We start from the raw sequence: 12,212 nt of genomic DNA on the forward strand, positions 1-12,212 counted from the left end.
CCTTTTGCATTATACATTTCTTTGCTTTTTCAAATATTCACACCACTGTACACCTATTAAGTGTACATAACGATGGTTTGAAGGGATTGTCCAGCTTTAGGCTACAAAGTCACTGACTGCAGATTTGTGACTCCTCACATCACGTGCACTGTGTGCCGTGAGGATTTTAAGGACGAACAACCCCGTTAAATACACATAATATGAAGATTGACTTGAAAATATGAGAACTGATTGTCATTGCCCTCAGACTGGTGGGTGACGATGGGATAGATGGGATAGACAGAATTTTTTAATATAACCCCACCCTTGGCATATTGGCAATAACTTAAGTAGGGAAAAACCTGAGAAAAAAATTGAGCACAACTTGTAATCCCTTTACTTTTTTAATGAAGGATATAAAAGTGATACACAACTTTTTTTTTAGGTCTTTTTTATAGGGGCACTCTTGGTTGGTTGGTAACCACCTAAACCATAATCACTTTATTGTACTCTTTATACAAGAAGTTTTAGTATAAGGATTTTCCATAAACTACAAGAAAAATTATATTGTTTGTGTAAATGGAGTTCTAGTCATTTGCGCTGTATGCAAATAAGCTGCTACAAGTCATCTGGGTGCTGCCATTCTGAGTAATCATCATGTATTCAGAGAATACACTTTCACTAAACATGGCTGGAGACATGGCTTCAGTCTGCATTACCCCGGAACAGCAGCACCCAGATGACTTATGGCATTTTTATCTTTCTTACATAATGAAATTTCATACAGGTTAATAAAAAAACACAAAAGCCTTTAAAAAGCTAAAAATAATATGACTGTGTTATTTATGTGTACAAAGCTGCATTTCTGAATTCAGTCTAAGAAAAAAAAATACAATTAAAAATAAAATCAGGAGGTCTGCATAAATACATTAAATTCTATATACTAAAGAAATTCAGACTTTGTATTTTAGCTTTTTTTATTTTTAGCTTAAAAGAAAGTGAGGCAGAAAAAACAAACAGTCACAATAACTTATATAAATAAAAGAAAAACAAGAGACTGGTATAAAAGAATAAAAAAGGGGGAATGGGAGTAAGAGGAGAAACCTGCCGAAAGGATATTTTCCTGGTTAGCACCATCTTAAGAGAAACAGCAAAAAAAACACAAAAAAAATAACAAAACAACGCATTGGAAAATAAAATAAAAAACTAAACAATTTACAGAAATAAAAATATATATTTTATATAAAACAGCACAAATATAAACAAAGAAAAAAAAATAAAATAAAAAAGGGGCCACGGATGAAAAAGGTCACATCAAAGTCAAACTAGTCAATGCTCCCTAATAATCACAGAGACTTCCAGATATGCAGCTAAAATAAATGGACTGTGTCCACACTTACTCCCTGATATAAAAGCTAAAGATAGTAATGTTGGTATTCTGCTTCTGGATCAGTGCATTAATGCATTGCTGGAATATTGATCAGAGAGACACAGATGTGAGGTATGCTATTAACCCGTTGTTCCCCTTCACCTTCCTGCAGTGAATGACATAGCCGCTGGTGGTATAGATGCATAGTAAAGGGGTAGCCCATATAAGACAAAAAAAACACAAAAAAAAACACAAGAACAATGGTAATCTACAAAGAGGGGGAGGGTAGTAACTCAAGAGGAAGAGCAAGTTCGAAACCCTCCACAGTCTTGGAAAGAACGAGGCAGAAAATGAGGCAACAGTTCAGCGGTATTTCATGACCTTTACCTGTAAGGCCAGAGGCAGCAAGACATTTCTAATACTTGGGATTTTTGAGGCTCATGTGGGGAGCACAAGGTCATTCTAGAGGAGCAACCAACAAGGTCATGGAAAGGACAGACTCCACATGGAATAGCACCCACATATCAGCCGACAATGTCAATCTACTTTTGGAGAGCTTGTAAAGATGTCAGGCAGCATGACAATTCATGGGTTGAAGGAATGTTCTATCAGCCTTGGCTACCACAGGAAGACAGGCTGTCATATAATGAATCACTCAGAGATTCAGAGTTCTCCAGCCCAGTCTGACCCTGTTCGTTATCTCGGGATTTGGCTTCACTTGTACCCTCATCTCCAACTTCAGAAGTGCTAGGTGTACGACTGCTCACACTGCCCGGAAAACAAAGGGAGGAATGTGGGTAACCAGACATATCACAGTCTCTGTCACCCTCGGACGGGATCTGTAAAAGATTAAAAGTGGAAAATTATTAAAAATATATTCAAAGTAAGCACAGTAATTTCTTCTAATTATTTTCATAGATCCACTTATGAGATGTATAGTCCACTTCCCTACTATTCGCTTTAGAGTCCCTCCGAAAACTTGACATACAAATTAGACAAAAGTCGGGTTTCAGATATTGCAGAATGAGTAAACAATCCAATGTAAATAGGGTCAGATTGTTGGTCCTCTCGAAGGGCATAAAAATGAGGCAGGTTGGATTTAAAGACAATTTGTCATCATTTAAAAGTGACTAGTATTTGTTCTTATTTTATTCTTGCTGCTTGTCGAAGTAATCTTTTTGCAATTTATTTTTTAAATCCGAAGCTGAAGCGGACTGCAAGCTATTCGTGGCTGTGTGTGGCATCACAGAGGGGTCACCACTAGTGTGTGGCGTCACAGAGGGGACACCACTAGTGTGTGGCGTCACAGAGGGGACACCACTAGTGTGTGGCGTCACAGAGGGGACACCACTAGTGTGTGGCGTCACAGAGGGGACACCACTAGTGTGTGGCGTCACAGAGGGGACACCACTAGTGTGTGGCGTCACAAAAAGGAGGGTACTATTAATGGGCGGGCCAAACAACTACAATCAGAAACAACCAACTGTGAGTCACTGGATTTTTCAGTACAGTGCACCTATAGGTCTATATGGTCGTCTGCACAGCATTTGTGTGGAACTGGTATCTATCACTATTTGGTCACTGTATAGTGGTAATATAAGTCTTAGTACAGTGGTTTCTTTTTATTAATGATCAGCATGGTATTAGTATTATTTGCTCACTATTTCACTATGTGGTAGCAATATATGGTCATAGTTTGGCGGTCCGGTGTATAGAAGTACTATTCTTAACATTGATGTCTGTATACTAGATTTAGCTCAGTAGCAGCAAGTTTTGTAACTTGTATAGTAGTATTATTATCTTATGGCTACGACATTATCTTGTAGCTACATTGTCTTTGACATACACATATACAGGTCCTTCTCAAAAAATTAGCATATAGTGTTAAATTTCATTATTTACCATAATGTAATGATTACAATTAAACTTTCATATATTATAGATTCATTATCCACCAACTGAAATTTGTCAGGTCTTTTATTGTTTTAATACTGATGATTTTGGCATACAACTCCTGATAACCCAAAAAACCTGTCTCAATAAATTAGCATATCAAGAAAAGGTTCTCTAAATGACCTATTACCCTAATCTTCTGAATCAACTAATTAACTCTAAACACGTGCAAAAGATACCTGAGGCTTTTAAAAACTCCCTGCCTGGTTCATTACTCAAAACCCCCATCATGGGTAAGACTAGCGACCTGACAGATGTCAAGAAGGCCATCACTGACACCCTCAAGCAAGAGGGTAAGACCCAGAAAGAAATTTCTCAACAAATAGGCTGTTCCCAGAGTGCTGTATCAAGGCACCTCAATGGTAAGTCTGTTGGAAGGAAACAATGTGGCAGAAAACGCTGTACAACGAGAAGAGGTGACCGGACCCTGAGGAAGATTGTGGAGAAGGACCGATTCCAGACCTTGGGGAACCTGAGGAAGCAGTGGACTGAGTCTGGTGTGGAAACATCCAGAGCCACCGTGCACAGGCGTGTGCAGGAAATGGGCTACAGAGAAGCAGCACTGGACTGTTGCTAAGTGGTCCCAAGTACTTTTTTCTGATGAAAGCAAATTTTGCATGTCATTCGGAAATCAAGGTGCCAGAGTCTGGAGGAAGACTGGGGAGAAGGAAATGCCAAAATGCCTGAAGTCCAGTGTCAAGTACCCACAGTCAGTGATGGTGTGGGGTGCCATGTCAGCTGCTGGTGTTGGTCCACTGTGTTTCATCAAGGGCAGGGTCAATGCAGCTAGCTATCAGGAGATTTTGGAGCACTTCATGCTTCCATCGGCTGAAATGCTTTATGGAGATGAAGATTTCATTTTTCAGCACGACCTGGCACCTGCTCACAGTGCCAAAACCACTGGTAAATGGTTTACTGACCATGGTATTACTGTGCTCAATTGGCCTGCCAACTCTCCTGACCTGAACCCCATAGAGAATCTGTGGGATATTGTGAAGAGAAAGTTGAGAGACGCAAGACCCAACACTCTGGATGAGCTTAAGGCCGCTATTGAAGCATCCTGGGCCTCCATAACATCTCAGCAGTGTCACAGGCTGATTGCCTCCATGCCACGCCGCATTGAAGCAGTCATTTCTGCCAAAGGATTCCCGACCAAGTATTGAGTGCATAACTGAACATTATTATTTGATGGTTTTTTTGTTTGGTATTAAAAAACACTTTTATTTGATTGGTCGGGTGAAATATGCTAATTTATTGAGACAGGTTTTTTGGGTTATCAGGAGTTGTATGCCAAAATCATCAGTATTAAAACAATAAAAGACCTGACAAATTTCAGTTGGTGGATAATGAATCTATAATATATGAAAGTTTAATTGTAATCATTACATTATGGTAAATAATGAAATTTAACACTATATGCTAATTTTTTGAGAAGGACCTGTACACTGTATAACTAGAAGGATAGAGGTCTTCATAGATCCATAGCAATGCTCATTGTGCGTAAGCATTTACACAACATGCGGGTGCTGGGGCCTAGACCTAAATGTTGGCAGGGGGTCCCACACTCTGGTAACTCCCGTGAAGTTCATTCTAAACTCACCCACTCAGTCCTGATCTTTACCCCGTGCTCTGCACTAGTTATGCCATGCCTCAATTACTCCTTGTAGCAGGACACACCGGCATGGCCTATTAAATAAGTAGAAAGGAGGCCATCTTCTTTGGAATTGCAATTTGAGTACAGTAAATATTGATTTCCCTAAATATCGGGCAGGATCATTCTGCATTTGAGACACCCTCTCTCCACTTCTTGTTAAATATTGGGGGCAGCATGGGCCGCTATACCTTCTAATATTATAGATAAGGTCAGTGCCTGGCCCGCATTGGTGACCGTTTTACCGCAGTACAGCTGTGGCGATACTTTTGCCAGTGATTCTTGCCCTACACATTTAAAAATACTTGTCAACACAATTAAAACTTAATATCCCAAATTGACAGAATACGGATGTAGAAGAGATGTAAATGATCAGCCCACGGAATTTCAGTTTCCCAGAAAATGCTATATTAACAATTTATGGGTTGATCAGCAATCTGTGACTCATTTATGGTACTTCTATAATTCCTTTTCAGTTTATATACCCTCTGTAAAGTGAACTCTATGTGGTCTGGATAATTACATGCAAAATGGAGGGACTATGTAAAAAATGTCTAACTCCTAAATAGTTAATACAATATTTTTATAGAGCTCCTTGAATTACAGAGGAAAGTCCATATTCAATCGCATCTTGATTGCGGTGTTTCATATCTATTGTGTCAGTGGTATAGAGACTCCATTATGAAAATGCAGTCGCAATCTGATTACTTCTGGACCTGACTCCATGAGTGTCCGATTTCCTCAATGTTAATGCTGGGCGGCAGTGAAATACATAGGAAAGCCCTTTTAGTCTCAGAAATATCCTGAGCCGGCAACAGAAAATAAGAGCTAATTACTTTTCAATTAAGTGGTTCTCCCCACACACCACCGACAAGGGGCCCTGGGTTCTCCTCTCTGGTGACACTTCACTCCCTTATTTCCTGGAGGTAAAATATAGATGTGATTATCCCTGTCTGCGCTCTGACACAATCTTGCTCATTTGCTGCTTCTGCCATGATTGACTTGTGTAGATGGCGATAAAGTGGTTTGTTAAAAGACCTCTAATTAGTCACTAGAACACCGTGAGAATATCATTTCTGCCACCAAATGTTGCACAAATATAATACTGCACTGAAAAAACAATTGCACATAATGGCATGTGATATTCCTTCCCTTTAACTATATATATTTGCATGGCTTCTTCATATTTTAGACTCATGCACATAATTATATCACAACTCCATACAAGGGTCCAAGGGAGACGTAACAGCATCAGTATTGGGGGAAAAAATATCCCTACTGTACCACCGATATTATATGGCAGCATGTGGAGATTTCATTCATTCATTTAAAGGGCATATTCAGGATTAGGAAAAAAGGCTGTCCTCCGTCCCCTCCACCCGTTTACAGGGGTGCCCATTGCTCATGGTATTACATCTCCGCTCCAGTGACCTGCATAAGACTGCAATACCAAAGACCATGGACAATTGGGGCACAATTTTCACGATTATATCGGCTCTTGATCAGCATTTTGTTATTATGCACAGAATTGGTGTGGTTTAAGCTGCAGGATCCTATTCAAAGCAACATATTAAAGGGATTATCCAGGACTAATTTATTTTTTTTCACTAGGAGCCCAAGAACTAAGTGGCAGGTAGTTGCCAGCTACCTACTTATTGTGCCTGGCACCAAGTCAGAGCTGTCACAGACTGCCCCATCTGGCTATTCTGCTGCTTCACACCAACAGCGCAGCTCTTCCTCTTCTGGGCTCGATGGGGCATGAATGCTGACATTACAGCCGGCCTCCCGCAGTTAAGACTATGGGAAGCCAGCTGTCAATCAGAATGACATCAGCAGTGGCACCCCATTAACAGGGCAGATCGGGAGAGAAGAAGCAGCTTTGTTGATGTGATGTCAGCAGAATCGCCGGTAGGACCGGTCTGTGACCACTCTGAGCTGGCAGAGATCGGCGGTGGGCGGAACAGTCAGTTAGGTAGCAACTACCTGCGTGTTAGTTGTTAGGCCCATAAAAAAAATATATAGCCGGGATAAACCTTTTTAAGGCAGCCTTGATTTTAAAAAGGAAAAAAAAAGGCTTCAGTCAGACAATAAGCCAGATTTGGAGATTTGGTACTGTACCCTTACCTCCTCCAGCTCATGTACTCTAGTTCTAAAGTTCTCTGTAGAGCCTGCGTTGACCTTTGCATTGGGAAATGTCCAGTTCTTGCCTTGTTGTGGCAGACTACGATCTCTATTGGAATCTGTAAGATAAGAAAATAGAAATGCAGTGAACAAAGGCCATACACAATAAATAGCGGTCCCATCCCCAATACACATGCGCACTCATTTTGGACAAGCCTGCTCATATGTAAAATTAATAAGTTTCTGCTCAATCACGCCCTATCCTTTACTCAAAAATTATCTATCAGGGGAGGGCTGGGAGGATCCCATACACAAGATAATTTGTCTACACCAGCCTATTTTACTAATGTGTTTTTGGAGTGACCCCAACATTGACATGAATGGCTGATGCTTATGCTGTACATATTCACATCAGTAAGTATATTACTACTAGAAGAATTTTGCTTTATCCCTAAATATACACAAATGGTGAACTATGTAATCCTCAATGACATTCATCTCTAATTTACCTAATGGAAAGTACACTGCTACTACCACCGTTAACACATTGGTTTGAATGGTAGAAAACACAAACCTTCTCCGTACATCCTATGACTTATGGCCGGTTCTGGTTCTGTCAAAAGTGCATGGAACGCTGGGACACTCTGGTGTTGTCCACTTGGGAACATCTCCTCCACACCTCGCATGTCCCTTTCCAAGGTCCTAGCTCTTCGGGGTACCTTGGGGAAGGCAGAAAACCTTCCCACTGGAAGGACAGAAGGAGAGTCTAGCCTAGATTTTAACTTTGGGGTATTTTTGTTAGGAGTCCCTCCACAGTAATCCGGAGGAGGAAATGTCCCAATACCACTGTCCAGAGTCCGAGTGAGTGAATCACAAGCTATGGAGTGGGGGGAAATGAAAATTAGTTAAAACAATAGTAATGTTAGGAGTCAAAAAATAGATTTGAAAAGAAATGTGGTATGAAATGGAAATAATGAAGCAAAAAGGTAGGAGTATGGAAGGAATATTCATATACATATGGAAGGAGTGACCATTTTATACTTATAATAGTTGTAACCATTAAAATATCCCAAAAAGCTTAAACTAGTGCATACATCCTCAGAGGCATAAAATGTTGTGCGTGATGCGGTTCAAGCAGCCACCCGCAGTGCTAAAGTCAGTATGAAGGGCTGGTCGCGGAGGCTGCGGCACCTCACTGCCAGTCACATGACCTGTACAACACATCATTTCACTGTGGATGTAATGGAGACACTGACAGTCCTAACTATATGGATTTTAATACCGCTCCTTTCTCATTTTTTGTGGGGGCACGAAGCTTGCATGAGGTATGACAATTATTTCTGCATTAACGAGTTAATCTATTAATAAAACGCTTTACTTAAAAGATATGTTGCGTTACAAATAACTTATTTTTATGCCCAAAACCAAAGATTTAATTTAAAAAATAGTAAATGGAAATACTGGACAAGCAAGATATGGCTTAAAGGTTAGAGAGAGCAATAGGCCAATTCTTCAATTAAAAAAAGAAAAAGCAATGTGAAGGAAACCAATCAGAAAATTCTACCTGCAAAGTGCTGTGAAGTAATAGACTCTGAAATCCGCTCATCTGGAGGCAGAACCACCTCTCGGTTCTGTTAGAAACAAGAAATAAATAATAATTAGTAACATTTTCTGTTTTTACATCTGTCTTCTCCCCCAAAAAATGAACTTTAATTCCAGGCCTTTACCTGATCCATACTCTTCGGCTCACAACGCTGCACATGTGCCACCATCCCATTCCTTGGTGAACGGAATGGACGCACTTCCTTATTCTCTGGTGATAATCTAGGAAAGTCGCGAAGTGGTGTCTTCCCTTCCAGACGTCCTTCTGCAGGAACCTCTTTTCCATCCACCCTAAGTAGTAATTAATATTTTCTTGTTGAAGGTCATTTTATTTCTTTTTTTCTACGGACTGATGCACATTATTTATGGTATTAAGTTTCTCAAAGTATAATCTCAAGTGCAAGGTTTTTTTTAAGCGCTTTTATTTTTATGGTATATATATGTCGTAAGAATTTGTCTTTATATGTTCCATGTCATTACCGTATATTAACCCACTCCATATTGCCCATAGACTATAAACGTCCAGGAGGTCCACATGCTCTGAAGTGACATTCTAAAATGTCACTGCATAATTCCGATCAAAAACTTGCAGATTCGGGAACTGGCTGACTCCCCATAAAGAAGGCGGAGATAGTTTGTTATGGTCTCGAGTTTCCCGATCCCTATACACAATGCACTGAACAAGCGCTTCCTCCTCCAGACCCCGTGATCATGTGATTGCTGGTTGTAGGAAGGAGGTAGGAGATGATGTGTCATGGGAGACCTAATAAGCTCTATTACCTAGGAGGCTGAATTTAAAAACTAACTGGCTAATATACCAGCCCCAGTTACAGGGGAAATCGGATAAATAAAGCCACATAGAGGACCTGAAAATGAGCCTAGTCAGAAACAGTGGTAAATGGCCTTGCCTTGATCTGGTTAATGGAAATCTGTCACCACGTTTTTGGTATGTAATCTGAGAGCAGCATGATGCAGGGGCTGAGATTCTGAATCCAACAATGTGTTACAAGCCCCCCTTCAGACCTCCAACAGATTTTCCCCGTTATCCTTGGATGGAGCGGACTAAAGGCCCCGTCTCACATATCGAGATCGCTAGCGAGATCGCTGCTGAGTCACAACTTTTGTGACGCAACAGCGACCTCAGTAGCGATCTCGCTATGTGTGACACGTACCAGCGACCAGGCCCCTGCTGTGAGATCGCTGGTCGTGTCGGAATGGCCTGGGCCGTTTTTTGGTCGTTGAGGTCCCGCTGACATCGCTGAATCGGTGTGTGTGACACCGATCCAGCGATGTCTTCACTGGTAACCAGGGTAAACATCGGGTTACTAAGCGCAGGGCCGCGCTTAGTAACCCGATGTTTACCCTGGTTACCAGCGTAAATGTAAAAAAAACCAAACAGTACATACTCACCATCTGATGTCCGTCAGGTCCCTTGCCGTCTGCTTCCCACACTGACTGAGCGCCGCAAAGTGAAAGTGAAAGTACAGCACAGCGGTGACGTCACCCCTGCGCTCTGCTCTCACTGTACGGCGGCACTCAGTCAGAGCGGGAAGCAGACGGCAAGGGACCTGACGGACATCAGATGGTGAGAATGTACTGTTTGTTTTTTTTGGTAACCAGGGTAAACATCGGGTTACTAAGCGCGGCCCTGCACTTAGTAACCCGATGTTTACCCTGGTTACCCGGGTGCTGCAGGGGGACTTCGGCATCGTTGAAGACAGTTTCAACGATGCCGAAGTCGTTCCCCTGATCGTTGGTCGCTGGAGAGAGCTGTCTGTGTGACAGCTCCCCAGCGACCACACAGCGACTTACCAACGATCATGGCCAGGTCGTATCGCTGGTCGTGATCGTTGGTAAATCGCTATGTGTGACGGGGCCTTTAGATTCCGCTAATACGCGAGTTGATAAGTATCAACACACCACCAACAGATTTCACAACGGGTCACATCTACACAGCTAAGACCCATGGATAAAAATCCAGGGGGCCCACATACAGTATCTAGTGGCAGCAGTACCGGCAATCCATCTTCGGGACCTGGTAGGACCACCCTTAATAATGGACATAGAACCACCGTATTGAATAGAAACAAGGGTGCCAGTACGTCATCTAAGCACATAGCCAAATCCAAGGCCCGTTTACCGGTGAGCCAGGATATTTTCCGGGTAAGATCTACAAAACTAAAAGGGGTAGGAGGGGGGAGGAAACTCTCCAAAACTAAAACAAGTTCACTAGTTCAGAATCCACAAAAAATATTTAATTTAAGCTCGCGTGAGCTAACAAGTAGTGAAATCTCCCTTCTCCAAAAAGGGTTGAAGTATGCACCCACTTCCAGGGGCAAACCATTTAACCTTTATATAAGTATGAAGAAATACCTGAGAAATTTATCTTTAAAGAAATTCTTCCTTAAAAAGGTCCAAACATCTACAGGAGAGACTAATCCCAACCCTGATACTTATATTCACACTACACTAGCTAATCCCTCCACTTTTAATCCTATACATGAACAGTCGGAGGCATTCACAACCTTTGACCGACTGGTTACAAATGACATCAGGAAATTAAAAAGGACGAAGCCCAGGTTTACACCCTGTAATCTAAATAATCTAGAGAAAAAAGCAATTAAAGATATACAGAACAACAATAAAATCATTATTCGTCCAGCGGACAAGGGAGGGGGCATTGTTGTTCTTGACCAAGCTATGTATCAAAGAATCTGTTCGTCTGCTTAGTGATACCATTACATACAGAAAACTGAAAGGTGACCCTACACCCCAATTTTCTAAAAAAATTGAAAATTTTATGTCTCAAAGGCCAATCACTGGGTATATTGAATAAAAAAGAGTTTCAATTTGCATTTAATAGAGATCTGAGTCTAGCCATCTTTTACCATATCCCCAAGATACATAAAAGCACGACTTGTCCTCCGGGCAGGCCTATCATTTCGGGGATTAATAGCCTTACAGCAAATCTGTCACGGTATGTGGACATGCACCTACAGAAGTGCATGCAACTCATACCGGCCTACCTTAAGGACACGGGTCACATCCTACAAGTCCTAGAGAGGGTCAAATGAGAACCAAATTATTTTTTAGGCACCCTAGACACAAAATCACTGTATACGGTGATTGACCAAAAAATGGGGTGCCAAACTTTGGGGATATACCTGAACACACAGGTCACATTCATTGAAGAGTGCATACAATTCATTTTGCAACATAACTATTTTTGGTATGAAGGAGACTTCTTCTTAACAAACCTGTGGCACTGCTATGGGCACACGTTTTGCCCCCAGCTATGCTAACTTGTTTGTGGCCAAATGGGAGGAGTCCTGTATTTTCTCCTCAGGCAATCTACGCACAGGTTTGGTCCTGTGGCACCGCTTCATTGACGACGTGCTGTTTGTCTGGAATGGCTCCAAAAATGATTTGGATTCATTTATATCAAATTTAAATAATAACAGCTTTGGACTTGAATTTACACCCACAATCAGCATGACTAGGATCAATATCCTGGACCTTAGTATATACATAGAGGAC

At 41.4% G+C, this 12,212-nt stretch overlaps 1 protein-coding gene across 6 annotated transcripts in view; it reads right to left on the reverse strand.

Moving 5' to 3' along the window:
• Positions 1 to 428: 428 nt before the first annotated feature.
• The window catches only part of NCKAP5L (NCK associated protein 5 like), a 118,735-nt gene continuing 106,951 nt past the window's right edge, over positions 429 to 12,212 (reverse strand). For 5 of the 6 annotated variants that reach the window (XM_077297442.1, XM_077297444.1, XM_077297445.1 and 2 more), the window contains 5 exons: positions 8,801 to 8,966; positions 8,638 to 8,704; positions 7,648 to 7,950; positions 7,077 to 7,192; positions 430 to 2,187 (listed from right to left, as the gene is read on the reverse strand). In XM_077297442.1, coding sequence (XP_077153557.1) covers positions 1,957 to 2,187; positions 7,077 to 7,192; positions 7,648 to 7,950; positions 8,638 to 8,704; positions 8,801 to 8,966 — 883 coding nt within the window. In that variant the 3' untranslated portion in view covers positions 430 to 1,956. Of the gene's footprint in view, positions 2,188 to 7,076; positions 7,193 to 7,647; positions 7,951 to 8,637; positions 8,705 to 8,800; positions 8,967 to 12,212 lie in introns of all 6 variants that reach the window. The other variant, XM_077297441.1, reaches the window with a different exon arrangement.

Source organism: Ranitomeya variabilis, chromosome 3 (assembly GCF_051348905.1).
Source record: "Ranitomeya variabilis isolate aRanVar5 chromosome 3, aRanVar5.hap1, whole genome shotgun sequence".
NCBI classification, from domain to species: Eukaryota; Metazoa; Chordata; class Amphibia; order Anura; family Dendrobatidae; genus Ranitomeya; species Ranitomeya variabilis.